At 39.0% G+C, this 18229-nt stretch overlaps 3 protein-coding genes across 5 annotated transcripts; 2 read left to right on the forward strand and 1 right to left on the reverse strand.

Moving 5' to 3' along the window:
* The first annotated feature begins 1011 nt into the window (after nt 1–1011).
* Nucleotides 1012–8392, forward strand: slc25a33 (solute carrier family 25 member 33). Its single transcript, XM_026368603.1, has 7 exons — nt 1012–1200; nt 3119–3292; nt 4603–4680; nt 5846–5946; nt 6159–6225; nt 6866–7146; nt 7253–8392. The coding sequence occupies exons 1-7, from the start codon at nt 1160–1162 to the stop codon at nt 7450–7452; spliced, it is 942 nt and encodes a 313-aa protein (XP_026224388.1). The 5' UTR covers nt 1012–1159; the 3' UTR covers nt 7453–8392.
* A 1462-nt stretch (nt 8393–9854) lies between these two features.
* si:ch211-150o23.3 lies at nt 9855–14583 on the forward strand. 2 transcript variants are annotated; one of them, XM_026368940.1, is made up of 8 exons: nt 9855–10258; nt 11092–11130; nt 11217–11522; nt 12276–12584; nt 12817–13131; nt 13322–13471; nt 13582–13656; nt 13903–14583. In XM_026368940.1, the coding sequence occupies exons 1-7, from the start codon at nt 10228–10230 to the stop codon at nt 13623–13625; spliced, it is 1194 nt and encodes a 397-aa protein (XP_026224725.1). In that variant the 5' UTR covers nt 9855–10227; the 3' UTR covers nt 13626–13656; nt 13903–14583. The 2 variants fall into 2 exon arrangements, with proteins under 2 accessions (XP_026224725.1, XP_026224724.1); XM_026368939.1 differs by having other exon boundaries at nt 13906–14583.
* A 154-nt stretch (nt 14584–14737) lies between these two features.
* Nucleotides 14738–17847, reverse strand: LOC113166724 (emerin-like). 2 transcript variants are annotated; one of them, XM_026366852.1, is made up of 7 exons: nt 17628–17847; nt 17371–17469; nt 17135–17166; nt 16862–16887; nt 16690–16743; nt 16544–16606; nt 14738–15903 (listed from the first exon to the last, which is right to left on the reverse strand). In XM_026366852.1, the coding sequence occupies exons 1-7, from the start codon at nt 17707–17709 to the stop codon at nt 15699–15701; spliced, it is 561 nt and encodes a 186-aa protein (XP_026222637.1). In that variant the 5' UTR covers nt 17710–17847; the 3' UTR covers nt 14738–15698. The 2 variants fall into 2 exon arrangements, with proteins under 2 accessions (XP_026222637.1, XP_026222635.1); XM_026366850.1 differs by having other exon boundaries at nt 16544–16615; nt 17628–17845.
* Between the last annotated feature and the right edge of the window lie 382 nt (nt 17848–18229).

Below are 18229 nucleotides of genomic sequence, written 5' to 3' on the forward strand. Positions count from 1 at the left end.
TAACATTTAATAATACAAATGGACATTAAGGTTTGATTTTCTTCTACTAATAAAAACTGGCACGTTCCTGCTGACTAGAAATGTTGGCAGTGGAACAATAGACTTTGATGGTAACAATTTTAGCAAAAAGGACAAATTGATTAAATGAATGGGTATATTGTAAACACAGTTTCCTTCCCTGTGTTAATTATAGAAAAATAGCACAATGTATACTAAAACAATGATTTTTAAATAGATTTTGACACAGGATCTCTCTACAAGATGGAAGATTGATGATCCAACAGAGCGGGTGTTACACTTGAAGTGGTGCAAATTTCCATTTAGCTGTTAACCAACTTATCTAGCTCACTCTCTGATCTGCATCGCACAACATTACTGTTGTCTGGCTGCAGATGTAGGATTTTGATTGGAGAAGAGATCACACACCCACACACAGACTCGTGTGTGATCAAGTACAGACACAACATCTGAAGATTCACTCAGTCTTTTAGTTCATTTATAGGTGTATGTGTGTAAGGACTTAATGCAAACCTAATCATTGTGGTAAGCACTGTCTTTAAAATGATGAGAAACATAATTTTATGTAATCATGAATGGGTTCTTCCAACTACAAACAAAGCAGACTAACTCTCCACATGGTCTGGTAGCTTTGTTTCTCGAATGGTACCCCCCCATTAAAAAATAATTTTGGGACAGGTACATATTAACAATAACAAGAAAAGGCTGGTTATTATTTGACTATTAGTTCACTATAATTCCTGCATGCTGTTTTGCAGTGTAAAGTCTTACTGAACACTGAACCATTAAGTTAATTATTTTATACTGACACTGGTGAAGGTCAGAGGGGGCACAGTTCAAAATCATGTTTGTGCTGTGCTTTTATGGCCATGGTCATAATTGTGTAACAATCTAAGAAAGGCCAAACACCTCCCACTTCTATCGCCACCTGCCGAGGTGGGGGAGCACATGTTTCTACGTCACGGACAACACCCCCGACCGGCCCACTGACGTCACATCAGGGCCGCTCTTCAGGTCACCTCGCCGCTCCGCCAGCACTGACAGCTCCGAGCCGGTACAGAGAGGATTAACCCAAGATCAGAAAGTCGCATCTCTCTTCTTTCATCTTAATCCAGTATGGTGGCTGTTTGAAAAAGGGAAAATGGCACAGAAAGACACGCTGCTACATCTGTTTGCCGGGGGGTAAGTCACATTGACGACACTCGGAGCAGAGCAAGGTTAACGCTACAGATATAACGTTACCTCTGTGCCCCGCTCGAGTAAGTTAAGCTACATATTCTTAGTCACAAAAAGCCAATTTGAACTAAAGTGTAAGTTACAGTCCAAACCATTCAGACCAATGTCCTCACAGAGTTGGTGACAAAAGTCCATCAACCGGCATGTGACGAAACCGAGCTAATGTTAGGCTAACCGTTACCGCTAGCTAATGTTAGCACATCCCATCTTTCGACCTTAACATTAGATAGACGTGTTTCTGTCCCCGTGTTCCCCCCGCCTCGGCTTATGTTAAAACGACTCGGTGAAATAAAAAATGTTCACATATTAAGCTAATGACCTAACGTAGCTACTGTTGTTGTGTTGTGTCGGCGACGTCTTTCACCTCAGCTAACTAGCTAATTCCTGGTAGCCGCTGTTAGCTCGCTCGGCAGAAGGTCGCTGCTAACTAGTTTGAGTCCGAAGAGTCGCACATATCCTGAGAGGGGCGAGGTTGTGTTTTGGTGTTAGATGACTTCAACTGTGTATAAACTGACGCCGTGAGACCGTGTGTTAGTGGTCAGCTAGCTTAGCTGTGGCTGGACGTGGCACAGTCACGGGAGTCGTTAGCCTCTGCTAACGTTACATGATGTTCTCTGCATTATGTAACACTGAATCTGCACTCAGTCAGCAGCCGCAGCTCCGTGACTTACTGCCAGCAGCTACACATGACTGGAGGCTCCTTTCTATAAATATGATATGCTGGACGCTGATATAAAATGAAGAGTTGGATTTCGTACATGTTAAGGTCACATTAAAATGACACTGGGTTATTTCAAAATGTCGCCATTTTACCCTTTAGGTGTTATGAGCTTAATGTTTACCCGGTATTTGAAACCATGCATTTTTTACACAGATGTGTAGAAAAGTAATGTGAATATTTACCACTCTGTGTTTATTATAAATGCAACTGACTCGTCCTGTTGAAGGTGATCTCACAAATAATGTTTAGCTGTGTCACATTATTACTTCCGAAACCAACAAAGCTTGTCGGGGAACTTATGGGTTTACAAAGTATGTCTGCAATGACACCACTGATGAATGCAAAGAAGTTTTATTTTATTATAGTAACTATTATTTATTACATTCAGATTCTACATAACCAGTGTTCATAACCATGCCACAGCTCCAGAAACTTTATTTCTATATTTGATTACATACATTCTACATTTGTGTGTTTGTCATTTTTAGTTTCAGACTGGAAAATCCAGAGTGAAACATGTTTCCTGAATGATTTCCAGCTATTCCAATATGGATGGATAGATGATCCATGATTGTACTGTACAATTAGGTTAGGTGTTACCTATGTTAAGATGTTTCAGTATGTCCTTCTGACACAGCACATGCAGCAGCTTAGTCTAATCTGTTCCAGACTTCTAATCTTGTCACTAACAAGGTTATTAGCACAGGTAGTAAATGATGTACCAATTGAAGAATTGATTGCGTTGAGATTTTATCTTAAAAAAAGAAAAAGGAAAAAGAAAACTTCCAAGTGCAATGAGAATATTTGAGTTGGAGTTGCCTTTGGCCAGAATTGTTTGTACCTGCACTGGCAAATAGATCCTTAGCTGTTTTACAGAAACAGAAACAGTTTATTTGTCATTTGTCACATTTACATGTTACAGGTGAAATTGGTCCTCTGCATTTAACCCATCCCCCTGGAAGGAGCAGTGGGCAGCTACATACAGCGCCCTTTTATCATGGAAGACAATGTCTTGTCAGTCAAAAAAAAATGTGACCTTGCAAATGATGCATGTTAGCTGTTGTACTACAGCGAGGAATTGTATGGTTGGTACAATTTTAAATGTTCCACAATAATCCCTATTTTTGTGTTATCACTGTGCAGATGTAGTGGTACTGTGGGAGCCATCATGACCTGCCCCCTGGAGGTGTTGAAGACACGGTTGCAGTCTTCTGGCCTCACCCTCCGGCCGGTCTTCCAGGTCCAGCTGGGCACCTTAAGTGGCACTGGGGTGATCCGACCGGGGACTGTTACACCTGGGCTGCTACAGGTCCTACGGTAAGGTGCTTGTTTGTGTTGTTGTTGGGCACACTGTGCTGCAGCATGCTGTGCAAGCTGTCCCTGAGGCGTTTGCACTTTTCTGCCTACAAACAGGGACACCAGCTGTGTTCTCTCATCACTGCTGTTTATCATGACTTGTACAGACTGGCATAATTGTCAACTGCTGATTTTTATAGTTGAACTGTGGCATCCAGTTTCATCCTCTAAAGATGTCCATGTTTAGGCGTGTAATGTGTTACATAACAGATTTGTCAAAGTAACTATTTGTATTTGGAATAGTTGTATAAAGTCCTGTTCAGCTTTTGTGATGTAGTCTATGGAAATACTTCAGGGAACCTGTCATTCATTTTATGCTTTCAAGGTCTTAAGATGAAAGCCTCTAATCCTAGCCTACGTAAATCAATTGTTAAGTGTTCTGAACCAGCTGTTTAGGCCAGCAGAGAACATGCTTTTCCACCTGGCCTTAAGTTGTTTAGTGTGGAAAAGACTAGACGCAGGTCCAGTTGGCCAAGAGGAACACGGAAATGTGTACCAGGATGTGGTGTCCGTGTTGTATTACACTTAAATGACTGGGGACTCAGACTGAACCGGTCTGGACTGGTGTCAGTCTCTGTCTGTAGGCTATAAAAGTTGTTTATGCCTAAAGATAATTTTTGTTGTGGTGAGTAAATATGTCCTTGTTTGTTCAGGTTAAATTATTTTAGCTAACATTGATTGATGTTGTATTTACATGCTTATGTTTGTAAAACATGCAAAAAAAAGTCATTATAGACCTTTAAACCCCTTTTCCACCCATGGAAAGGTTGGACACTACTTTTACTTGAAAATAGGTAATTATTTTGTTTTTAAATCAGCTGTTGTTTAAAAATGTGTTGGATATCAGGGTAGAATGTCTGGGATCTGCAAAAGGTGAGGTGTGCATTACAGAAACCCAGCAGTGTGCAGTTCCTCTTTGCTTAGTCCCATGCAGACCTCCAGCTGTCTAGAGAATGAATGTCACTACAAACACACAGTTAAAAAAACTTTGCGAGAGTGTAGCTGACAAGATAAACGAGCCACTGCCAAGGTCAGTGGGTAAGGGTAGGAACTGATGCAAAACCAGCTCGAGTGTTACACCAGGGCTGGTGCAACACTTGGGATAATTGCAGGAGTGAGCTTTCATTCCTTTAATTGAACCTAAAATACTCCCACTGACCTGTAACAATTGTAGAGACAGTTAAACATGTACAGTGGTGTAAATAAATAAATGTCTGTCAAATAATTCAGCGTGTTTGATGGCTCATGGCTCTTCTTTTATTTTATTTCAGATCAATTCTTGAAAAAGAGGGACCAAGATCACTTTTCCGTGGCTTGGGGCCAAACCTTGTCGGTGTGGCCCCCTCAAGGTATATTAAAATCACTTTATATTCTGAACATTTTTGTTGGTCAAAGGCACTGCTGTTCTTACACACTGTAGTTCAGTTCACGGTGCTGAAAGTATGTGGGAGACTGAGTGTTAATGATACCTGCTTGTTATCTTTAGTTAACAATGAAACACAGTTCACTGGACTTGTATTCAGAAACAACAAACTAAAACTAAATATAAAAAGGCTATGGCGTGAAGCAGTTGACATTAGAGTATATTGTTTCTGCATATCATGACACCTGAGACTGTTTTTATAGCACAGCTGCTAGCAGAAAAAAGGGGGAAACAAGGGAGAGGCGTACAGAGGATTTTTCACTCTAATGGTTGAAAGCATTAACAAGTTGTATAAACAGGAAGCTGTTGTGATGGCAACAACATGCAATAAACTTTGTCTGTCAACATGAGAACGCTTCTGTATTTGCATGAAATTAAACTCGAGACAAATAATGAGGATGTTAAACTTTTATAGACATTGTTTCAGGATGTCATAATGGTCCAAGACTAATGGAAATAATTGGAAAATGTTTTACCTACTTTGAAGTTTTGCGTGACAAACCAAGATAAGCAGTTCAGTCTTGTGTGGGTACATTTTGTGAAGTTTCAGTTTCACCTTTGTTCTATTTTTATTGTCAACAAGTAGTCAGAACTTTGCCCTGTTTCCTCATGGTTGGTTATCCGGCATCTAAACTCTAGTATGCAAAAAGAATATAAATGTAATATGAAAACTCCTACTGCCACATACATGTTGATCAGACTTTGAGACATCACCATGACAAGATGGGATCATGGGTTACATTTACTTTCCCCATGGTAAATGAGTAACCTCAACATCAGCCTGTACTCATAATTTCCCTGTCCCACTTGGACATGGCTTACATTCAAAGCAGCTCTGTGGGCATCAGTAGTGCACAGTGCTTATTCAGCCCATTCTGGTGCAGTGACAGTCTGTTCCAGAAACCAAGCAGAGGGAAGAGGCACAGGCACTGATATTCTGTTAAAACTGCACACAAGCCCAAATAGGCACAAATTGCATATTTGCACAGGTGCTACAAAAGCATGAAAGAACATTCATATTTAAGTATATGTTTTAATTTGTTACAGCTGCTTCTTTGTAGAGGTCTTACCACTTTTCTTCTGTGTTTCAGAGCCATTTACTTTGCTGCATACTCAAAATCTAAAGAGATATTCAATGGGCTGTTTGTCCCTAACAGTGGAGTGGTACACATGTCCTCTGCTGGTGTTGCAGGTGAGCAGTATGCATGGTCGTTGTTGCTTACGTACAATTAAAAGACAACTTAAGCTAAAAAGCAAGATGCAGTCCAGTACCATGCGAAAACATTTGTATTTCTAGAGCTTGCCTTTTTCCTGGTTACTTGAACCTGGAAAGTATAACTGAATAAAGTGCATTATACAGATAACAGTTCACCAAAAATAAATTATTTTATCCCTTGTCTTCAGCTTTTGTTACCAACTCTCTGATGAACCCCATCTGGATGGTCAAGACAAGGATGCAGCTGGAAAAGAAGTATGCAAACTCTTAAATTCACCCGTCCTTTGTGTATTTTCCCTTCTTATTTCTAGACAGTGTTTGGTGATAGACCTGTGTAAAATAACCTGACCTTATATGTGGACTGCAGAAGGGAAGGGAAGGTACCTCATATTATGTGACCTGTCTAAGAAACCTTTACGTCCATCTATCCTGTCCTTGGGTTAAGTGTTGGGTTAGTTTGAGCATGTGACCTAGTGCCGTAAATACACAATGCTGACGCAGTGTCCTACGTGCAGAGCAAGAGTCTATATTTACATTGAGTACAAGGCAATAGTGTTATGTGAGGTCTGCTCCCTCTGTTTAAAGATCAAACACCTGTTTTGCTACACAGAACTGTAACTTTATGAATGGAGTAAAAGGTCTGGTTTTTAATGAGACTTTGTAAACCTCAGACTAGTTCATTCAACCCAGTAAAGGCTGCACCACCTATTAGGAGCAGATACTTCCCTATAGGTGAAAAACTTGTCTAATCACAACATTTTAAAATAATTAACAGAACATAGTCTTGGGCTCTGGTACTTTATACAGTATATGAATGGATGAAATAACTATTGTGTAACTTGTCATACTGTTACTATTTTTGGCACTAATGAGTCTGATGGGTCTGACCTTTTAGAGCCAGAGGAGAGAAGAAGATGAATGCACTACAGTGTGCCCGCTATGTTTACAAAACAGAAGGAATCCGGGGTTTCTACAGAGGCCTGACTGCATCTTATGCCGGCATCTCTGAGACCATGATCTGCTTCCTCATCTACGAGACACTAAAGAAACAGCTCGCCAAGAGCCAATTTGCTTCCCCAAATGGTGAAAAGGAGAAAGGAGCATCTGACTTCCTGAGTCTGATGCTGGCAGCTGCTTTTTCAAAGGGTTGTGCGTCCTGTGTAGCCTATCCACATGGTAATCACCTTTGGTTTTTTTTTTCATTGCAACACACCAGTGTAATGTCATATAGAAATTACTAATTAGGTGACTAATACTTTTTTTTTTTTTTTTGTCTCCATAGAGGTCATCCGAACAAGGCTCCGTGAGGAAGGCAGCAAGTACAAATACTTCTTCCAGACAGGGAGGTTAATAGCACTGGAGGAAGGCTATGCAGCTTTTTACAGAGGACTCATTCCACAGCTAATTAGACAAATCCCTAACACAGCCATTGTCCTCTCCTCATATGAACTCATTGTCCATCTGCTCGGCGAAGCCAAATAAAGACATGTTTGAATGTTGGGGTCGTCCTGACAAATGGCTGATGCCAGGCAAGACCCACAACGAACTGCACAAGAGACTTTTGAATAAGCAGCATTTCTGATGTGGTGTTACAGAGACTTTTATGGTTGAACTGAAGCAGGTTGTTCTGTTATCCAAAGAGCTAAACGCGTTATTTTATTGAAAGCTTGTTGTTAGGAGTTGATAAAAAATAAGTCAGGAAGTAATGGTACTTATTGAAACTCCATACCTGTGAAAAAGGTCATCTTCTTAGAGGACTAGTGTTAAGTTAACTTATTTTATGTCTTGTTATTTTATGACAGTATTTGTTTTCTCCTATCAATGGTAAAATTACCAACACATAAAACTGTTTAGGTCGACTTATTCGACACTTAGTCAGTGACGGGAAGTCATTGCAGAAGTGCTTGTAATAGTACTTTTCCTTGAATTGTAATGACTACACAGATCATTTTGAGATTTCTTTTCACAAAGTGCTGGTTTTGAAGTTTGAATTACAGAGACATTTTTCATTAATATATATATTAAGACTTATCTGTACGTTTTCTTTGTTTAAAAGATGGTCACCTTTTACAGTATGAGAAGCTGGATGCTTATTTGACCAGTGGCTCAATAAAATGCATCACAAACCTACATCAGTTGGTAGTTGACACTAATACTGATGCATTGGCCTTCAGCATCAAGATTTGGCTGAAAATACATTTAGGAGGAACTTGGAAGACAGATTTTTAAGGATTTTAATTTGACTGCACTTTTAGGACCTTTTCTCCAGATATAAGCAGCAACATGATGCCTAAACTAGAGTAAAAGCTCTTTTGTTTTTAATGTTGTATTTCTTACTACCGTTGCCTGCTTCACCCAAAGTCACATTCCCCTGTCTCGATATATCATGCCTATAAAACATATCTACCCTCTTGGACTTTAATTCTTTTATTTATTTATGAAACACTAAGTCACTGCACAAGTAACTGAAATTTTATGACCCAGATTAACATAAAGGAATGATGCCAAATTGACCTTATACACAAATTATACAAACATAAAGCATATATCATACTTGGAAACAGTTACAGCTATGAGCTTGTGTGGATAATACATAGATAATAGCTTGCACAACACTGCAAGTTGTCCGTACTTTTCTTTCTGTGAAGATTTTCTTTGTTCTAGGTTGTCATCTAGGCTCAATTCAATTTTTCTTTAGCTTTGGTGTGATCTTTTGAGGTTATGTTTTATTTCTTTACTCTCCCCTCATACTGAAATCATCATTCCTCCAAAGTTATTTATAGTAGCTTGTCAATACAAATGCGATACCAATGTGAGGTAAACACATTGGTCGATGTGAGACACAAAAGTGTGAATTGTTGAAAGTTACATGCGTGTAAAACCGTTTCACAACGCAAGCATGAATCAGCACAAATGTCCTGGTGTGGTTTTGGATGATCGTCCACATTGTTCTCTTTAAGTTGGAAGTACAGACTTGTACCTGGAGAGTTTTACGTGGGAGGACTGAAGCAGGAATTGTCACATAGAATAAGGTGGAACTGTGACACACCTTGTGCTGATGTTACAGTTTTGAATGGTGTTTACTGAGATCCAGGTCATTTCCTATTGACGTCTATTCCTCTGAAATATATCTAGGTTTTAAGAATTTCGTAATTTAATTTAAGTTACTAGTTACTTTAAAGAATTAGACTGATAACACAAAAAGGAATCAACATTCACATACATATTATTTAATAAAAGTAACAAATACCACAGTGTAGAAATACTCTATTGCAAATCCTGTATTCAAAATCTTACAAGCACATAAGTATAGTGTTGGATGATAGTTGTTATAGTTATGTGTACACAAATTAAATCTTGCAAATGGTAACAGTAGAACAAATTTTAGATGTGTATTCTTTATTGTACTGTAACTTGTAATTATCATCAATCATTTTGTATTATTAACCTGAATTTCAACAAAGCAAGTAGTAACTACAGTTGTCAAATAAAAGTAGTGAAGTAGGTAAGTAATCTCATTCCCTGTGAGATATAGTTTGAAATAAAGTGAAGTAAAGTGCTCCAAATTGCACTTAAAGTATTTTTTAACTAAAGTACTTCTATTCCCAGCATTGTTCATATAATGCTGGGAATATAATGCAATTTATATGAGCATCGGTCATTTTGTGCCTTTTTGGTCGGTATGTGTCTTTTTGGACAGCCTTCACATCTTTGTAGTCATTTTGCATCTTTTAATAGTTTCGAAGGGCTGATGTTTTATATATTATAGATATAAAGTGACTTTAGGATTTCTAAGTGCGTCCCGTCCACAGCAGCACTCTGCTCAATGTCACCGCTAATGGGCGTAAACGCAGCTGCGGCGTTTGCTGACCTCTGTCTGCTGCAGGGAGAACGGGCTGCGGCAGCACAGCGGCCTGACGTGTGGCATCCCGACTCTCATGAACACAGTCTTGTTTTGACACACACACAGACACACAGAGAAGCCTTACAGTTTTCCAGACATGTTTGTGCCGGTATTAGTTTTGGGAAGTTATCAACAATGTCTGTAACGTTCATTCACTTGCACCGGCGCCATGTTGGTTGGTTAACGTTACAGCTCAGCCGTTAGTTAGCTCTCCAGCTAGCCTCTTTGTAGCACACAAGCTAACGTTAGCTCATGTCTTGGGCGGACGGTAGCTTCCAGCTGTTGTCAGTATCACCACCGGGACGACCCGCATCCCTCCCCACCAGCCGTCTGATGGAAGGCTGAGGGGAACGATGCTGAGATTCCTCCGTATCCTTCTAACAGGTAGCCGACATAAATCAGCTAACTACCACCAGGTAGCTACGCGTGTTTGCCAGCGAGCTAGCTGAGACAACCAGCTAACGTTAGTTAGCTAATGTGATTATACTGAGATAAGAACAGTTGTTTAAGCTTTAATAATCTCTAGCTAGTACACCGGTTACAGTGTTTTTCTGCTATTTGTGACACTACAGAGAGGTTTTCGTCTAATTGTGGCTTAAGTTAACATGTTGTCGTATTAAGTGAATTAGTAAGTGTTAATGTTAATTTATAAACTTACTAACTTTAAGGGAGCCGTTTCTTGTCAGCTAGCTTAGTTAATTATGGACTTGTTGGTAACACCTGGCTAGAGTTAGACATGAACCATTTAATCGGTGATCAGATTTTAGTTTCACTTGGCATAGCTAAAAATAAAGCTAATAAGTGCCCTGCAGTAAACATTGCAGTAAACATTGCAGTAAACATTGCAGTAAACATTGCCCTGAAGGTTGTTGCAGTGTTTGTCTGAGAGGCGCTGATTCAAACTTATGGTCATGAAGGTTTTAGTTTGTGGTTCTGTTTCCCTAAATGTATTTTGTTATACAGTCAGGTATTATCATTTGTGATCCTGCCTCATTGCTTACTATTGTAAAATATGATAGTTAACCTATTACAGCTCAAAGTGTAATCACCCTCCAAACTAACATGATCATAATCATTAATCAACACCTTCCCAATGACGAGTATGTTGATTGTGTAACTTGTACAAGACTGCATTAGTTTAGATACTGTTGGTATCTTTGTGTACTTCAGATTGGTTTTTAATCTGAATAACTCTACGTTTGTACTCACTTTCACAGGCCTGCTAGGTGTTCTGTGGGATGGAGCTGATGCTTTTGGTAAGCTTCTGATTATTTGAAATGAAACCGTGGCCACAGCTTTTCTCTCACTTTCTGTGTCTAACTATGTTATTTCTGCTCCACAGGTGGGGTTAGATTAGTAGATGGAGACAACAGGTGTTCTGGTAGAGTTGAGGTTCTCCGCCATAACCAATGGGGGACAGTTTGCGACATTGGCTGGGACCTTCGGGAGGCTTATGTGGTGTGCCTGGAGCTGGGCTGTGGTTTAGCTGAATCTGCCCATGTTTCAGCATTTGGACCAGGCAGAGGAGAGATCTGGCTGCGGCATGTACAGTGCACTGGACATGAGTCCAGTCTGACACGCTGTGCTGTTGTTCTGCACAGTAACTCCCACTGCACCCATGAGAATGATGCAGGGGTAAAATGCTCAGGTGAGACTCAAAGATCAATGCCACATGGTTACCGGAATGATTTCTGCTGTTTTATTCAGAGACTATTGTGGTTATTGGCCAGTTACAGATGTTTGCATACAATACTCATCAGCGTACAGAATGAAAGCTGAAGTTAAGATTGTCTCCATTTAAATGAACGCGTTAAGTATTTAATGCTTGTATTCCAACATGTAAGTGTTACTTGTTAAAGTGTTGCTGGATGAATTTGACCTACATCTGTCTATCCACTTTTCTTATGGTCCAGAGGAGAACAGATTACTCACAACAGCAACCAAAAAGCCAACACAAACACATTGGTCTACAATGACAAGGACTAGTCTGACCATCAGTGCTGGCAAAGTTTCAAACTCTTACACCACATTATTCTGCTGTGTTGTTGCTCTTAGGTTTACCTCATCTGTACCTAACACGGTCTATTTCAATCTGTGTCTTTCTATCTTAGAACTGCCTTGATGGCATCTCTTTAATCTGCTGTGTTATTTAATCTTACTTTGAAGTGTCTGACAAAAGAACAGATGTAAACGTACATACTGTACTGTGTGTTACAGTGATAGGAGGCCTTGGCAGAGAAACAAGAATACAACCAAATGCAAATGTAGGATAGTACACTGAGTTCATTTGTGCAATCGAGTTACAAGATACATGTCAGCATTTAATTTATAACTGACATGCTGAAGAGCATTATCTATTGACTCGTCTACACATTTTTGATTAACCTGTCTTTACACACAGGTACCCTTTTAACGCCCACTCTGACCCTGCTGTCACCTCACACTGTGTTCTCTCCCGGAGAATCTGTTCGTTTCAGCTGCAGTGTTCTGCTGGCTAAGCACCTCAGCGACTACCACCTGTACAGAAACGGGGTGTCCACACCGCTGGTAACACAAAGAGCAGACCAGACACAGATCAATATGGAACTGACTCTGTCTGACATAGAGACTTTCCATCAGGGCAGCTACAGCTGTAGGTACAGGATTAAAGGTGGCTTCTCTTCTCAAATGCTCAGCTCTCCACCTAGCAACTCCATCAACATCACTGTGGGTGAGTCATAACCACACTGTCTAATCTCCATTAACCCCATTTCTACCGCCACCCCTATTCAAACATACATGTATTATTATATAAAGTATTTCATTATTATTATTATTATTATTATTATTATTATTATTATTATTATTATTATTATTAATAATAATAATAATAATAATAATAATAATATTATATGGGTAGATTGGCAATAACATCCTGTTTTTGTTTGTCTGGTTGATCACAGTGGAACTCTTGACTCCTCAACACTGGTATAACACATCCACTGAGGCCCCGGCTGGTTCCGTCATAAAAGGCCACAGTTTTAACATCACCTGCTCCACTCCGCAGCAGTACCCCGGAGGTTCCTTCCAGTTGCGCCTGATCCGCTCCAACGGCACAGTGCGACACTCTCTGCCTGCGCTCACACCATCTGTCACATTCACCTTTCCCAATGCCCAGACCTCCAATGAGGGCTATTACTACTGCCTGTATCGGGTCCAGCTGGGTGGACGCATCTTTGTCTCCAGAGAAAGCCAGCCACTGCCGATAGCCATCAGAGGTGAATGTGGTTACATAGAAATAAAGAAGTATCATTTGTGTGTGGTGTGTGCTATAAACTGTTAAACAAAATTCTTCCATAGTATTTGCAACAGTACTTCTTGTTGCTATTGCAGTTGGTTACAGCCGTGGATAAAACTTAATCTATTGACATCCATCCTGAATGTAACTTCCTGAATGTAATTCTTCAGACCCAGATCCAGTACTGAGTCCAGTGGTGATCAGCTGGCTTGTGTCTGGCCTTACATTTGTTGTAGCCGTCATCATTCTAATCACTGTGGCCAAGGTATTGTGCAACAAGGAGAAGAAGCCTTCAGAACTGGAGCGAGAGACCAGAACCTGTAAGTTCATTTGTAAACTGGAAGCCTTTATGTTTTGGAAAGAGATGTGTTTTTTATATTGTTTGTATTTAGAAGGTATGCTCAGAGTAATATGTGTGCTTTATTTGCAGGTGTGGAGAACACTTATGTTGCCTTATCAATTAACAAGCTATGATGGGCCGTATGCAGGCAACAGATAACTAAAGGTATTTCAGCTTGTGATTCTGTAAATTCCATATAAAAAGTGAAGTGGCCTTTAAAAACTAGCTTAGGCTTCCTATTACATTAGTGGTCTACTTTCATTCATCATTTTGAAAGGATCATGTAGATGAAAACTACTGTGGTGAATTATTTTTATAGGCAATGTTATGTTTTACATTTATCTGTGGTCATGTTTTTAATTATGCTGCACTGTTAATGAGGTTCTAGCATGTTCTTTTTCTCTTTTCAAGCAGAATCACTACTGAACACAAAGAAGACTCGCACTGTGTCCTAAATGGATTCAGTCAGCAGGAGATGTAACATAGAACCAAGGACCTTGGTTTCTCATCCATAACACTGTTGAAAAACACTACAAAATGGAACCAGTCCAGATCAAACTGCTTTTACTGATGCAGACCTATCCAAAACTGCCCTACAGCATTCTTTTACACTAACCTTCATGGTAGCATGGGAAACGGTGAATTTGACTGGTTGTTAGCTGTTGTGGTTAGATGTAAAGTAACAACCAGGGGAGACTGACTGATGAACAGCAGAAAGTTTTTCCCAGCTCGGTCTGTTTTGGTGCAGGCTGGACTTCAGATTCAGTCAGACTTGGCTACTGCCTTGACCTCAGATGTGTGGAGAGGAAAAGTGCTACTAAAAGTTTAACTAGGAAAACTGTGTCATGGGTCCCTCAGGTCTCTGTGTACATGCAGTTTGAAAACATTATTTTGTATTTAATCAGCTAACACTAATGGTGGGCACCACTAGTTAATGTATACTTGCTTCCACAGACCATTGATCCTTAAAGGATGAGATGTTTTTGTATTTTAAGTCTAACTCTACTATGCATCTTATGTACTTCGTATGTACGTTACAGCACTTTCAATGTGTAAGTAGAAGCTGTAGTTGATTAAAATGCTGTCGTTGAAGCTTCTTGTTTAATGAGTCGTGTGTCAGAGGTTTGACAGTCAATTATTACTGCATCTCAAATAATGCACCACATGGAGTCTTTTAATTTATGTCTCCACATTTAGTATTAGCATCTGTTTTGGTTTCTGAATAGATGTTTTGACACTTGAAACGTTTACATAAACAAGCTCTTTTAATTAAGAAAAAACAGCAATACAAAACAAATCACAACATCACACTCCACAGGATGTAAAGGTTGGATTATGTAGTACAAAAGTGTGATTCTCAGGAATAATAATAGTGAAACAAATCAAAAAAGAAAGAAATGAGCCCCATGAACAATTATAACTCAGATATTCTCATTTAACCACTGAGGCATGTTATAGTTGGTCTAAAAACTGTTCTGCATATTCAATTGTATAACTTCTGATAACTCGTCAACAGATTTTTTATCAGAATTTGGTCAGTCGTAATATTACTATACAATATAAGGTGATGTACACCACCCCTTATTATGAAATACTAGGATTGAAAGACATTTTAGAAGCTTTGATACAGAGCTGCAAACTAACACACACTGTGACGTGACACAGACACATTCTGTTTATTTGTTTGGTGCTAAGAAAAAGGTGCAAATATCTCTAGTCTAATAAGAGATTTAGCTATGTTGTCCAATTTTATGAAAATTGATTGGATATGTTTTACTTTGACTCGTGAGCTCTTCTAGTGCAGATGAGTTGATCAAGATTTAATTTGCTCCACCTCAGTACAGTGGAGTCAAACGAATCTCCCCGAGTAAAATAAGACATCTCATTTTGACTTGAATAATTAACATTTAACTGTTGCTAATTTTAAGTTTTTATTTTCAAATGTGTTTTTTTGGCACATTCAGCACCTCAAACCAAACACCACTAAGTGCACCGTGCTGGGATAAGCTTTGAATGATTATGTTTGCACAAGGTGCGTGATGATGCATTTTACTTATGAGCATTAGCAAGCAAATAAACAGCAACTGTGATAGAAATGTTGCCTAAACTACAATTTCAGCAATGTTTAAAATAAAGGCATCAACAAAAAGACAATTGCCAAGTTAAAATGCTTAACAGCCCAATGAACTGAGCGTGAATAAAAACAATCACTCTATTCCTTTGAGAGACTCATTTGTCTCCATGTTAGAAAAAACTAAGTAGAGGAAGGCTGCCACAGCCAGGAAGAACACAAACTGAACCCACAGTGGGATGAGGCGAGATGATGTCTTGGGAGCTTCCTTATCAGATTTCATAGGAGTCGACTTCAAATAGGAGTTACTGTAAGTGGATGGTGTGTCATACATGTAGGGCCTGGAAAATGATTAAAGAAAATATGATGCAGCATGTGATCATCAGTGACAAACGTCAATCACAATCAAGTGATTATCAATAACTCAAATGTAAGTTTATTTACTGTTATTTAATGTTTATACATAATTGCAGTGCTGCCCTCACTGGGCCAGTGGGTGTAAATTAAAGAGAAAACGTATAGTCTTTTTAATTCTAGCTTGTGTAATTAATACAATAATGTGGTTTGTCGGACAAAATAGTGAAGTAAAAGTAGCAATACAATAAAAAATACTAAATGTCTAAATCTAAATCTAAACTAGATCAAGAGAACACAAAACTAATCAGACAAAAGTGACACATTCATTTATTTATGGTTAAAGATTTTCCTTAAACATTTGTGTTTGGCAAATATTTAAGGATATTTAGTATTTTGTTTGGTTAGGACCCTTTACAGCACATTTAAATGAACTCTGATATGATACTTTAAATGATGTAGTGCTACATGATAAACGTTTTGAAGGTTTATAATTATGGTAGTATTCTTGAATATACAATAATAGATATAAGCAAGATTTTGCATTATATCACATTTGTAGCAGTCAAAATTGTGACTAATATAGAAACTTTGAATCCAATAGGCAGATTAGCTGAATACACTTACGTATCAACAAAATCCTTTTCTCTGTATTGCGGCTTTGACCTGGAGTAGGTTGAGTAGGACTTCCTGCAGAGACTGACACAAAAAGTACATGATGAAAGTTTTAAGTACAAAAGTTAACAACAAAAGTTAGTGTAACTGTGACTTACTCGTGTTCAAATTCCCTTTCAGTCCACTCTGGTCTTGACCTCATGTAAGATCCACTGGATGAAGAAAATCATTACAATTATGACTTATTTTATTAATTAAATTTTAATGAGAATAAAAAGAAAAGCAATGAATGTTTGAACCTCGTAGTAGAGCATCTTAAAAAAAACTGACCTGTCTCCTGCACCATCACTTCTACTCTGCAAAACAGGACAGGGCAGAGTTTTCAATTATTTTGGGACACATAATTATAACTGATCTCACATCCAAATATCGGCGTAACAATTTCCTCCTTTATTGTAAGTTAATACATGTGCTATCGACTCATCCTGCATCCCTAAGCAATGACTTTAAAAACTAAATGCCTTGTTCCACTGTGGCCACAGTCAGATTCAATAGGTAAGTGTGTGTGCATCAACTGGAGGCAGTTTGGGAGAAGATACTTACCGGTTCCCTGTAAACATAGGTAATGTCCTCCACTGAAACACAAACATCACACTTAATGTCAACACACTATTTTCAATTTGAAGTGGCCCATCTGAATGCAGAAACTGCTAATCAAGAAAATGTGTATTAGTACAGTTAAGTACCGTCTAAACTGTGGTGATCTACACCTTTATTTTCAGTTTAAATAGAATTAACATTAGAACAGTATACATGGATGAAGGAGTGTATTCAGTTACCCTCTTCTCTGTAGAAAGTCTTGTCGGGTGAGACTTTGGCTCTTTTCCCTTTGGCCATGGCCTCTTTCAGTTTCTTCTCATACAGACTCCTGGTGCTGTCTGAGAACAAAATGTGACACAAAACGTCTAGTTGAGAGATTGTGAGCACAGAAAACCGTATAGTAAAGCCACAAACACACAGTACATGTGCAAAGTGAGGAGCTCCACACACATGTGGAGATTTCTAAGTGAAGTACAGTTTAATCTGAGCCACCCACCGACCACAGGTCCGTGCTTTATCCCATATTCATCCAGCAGGTCGCTAATCTCCTTCGCAGACTTGCTACTTAGCGAAGACATTGTTTTGATTGTTTATAGTCGATTGGACCTCAGTTTTGTTTTATTTCTGCTTTTTCTTGCTTCGCTTGAGCTGTAGTTAGTTTCAGTTACTAAATAGAGAAACAACCTTAACTCCGCCTAACGATAATAACCGGGAGCTCGTTTTGATTTGAGGTACGGTCCGGTCAGCGGTGGAGACGAACGGAGGCCACTGGAAACATGGAGACACTAAACACCGCCCCTGTTTGTTGACCCGAGTTATTAAAACATTCGCACCTCAACGCAACGCTATCATTTCCGTTTCCGTTTGAGAAATTCTTCTTTTACGGTTTATTTCTGTGTTGATGAGACAGCGCCCCCAGCTGACTGAAGTCAATCAGTAAAAAAAAAAAAACAACCCACAAACCCATTGTCAAAACTCTGGATATTAAATGTAAACAAATAGATTTATAGGATTTAAAGAAACCACATGGAGATAAGTTGGGTTAAACAGGTTTTTAACCTTAAATTAAAAGTTTAAAAAGCGTGCCTGAAATTCTTT

Source organism: Anabas testudineus, chromosome 7 (assembly GCF_900324465.2).
Source record: "Anabas testudineus chromosome 7, fAnaTes1.2, whole genome shotgun sequence".
Taxonomy (NCBI): Eukaryota; Metazoa; Chordata; class Actinopteri; order Anabantiformes; family Anabantidae; genus Anabas; species Anabas testudineus.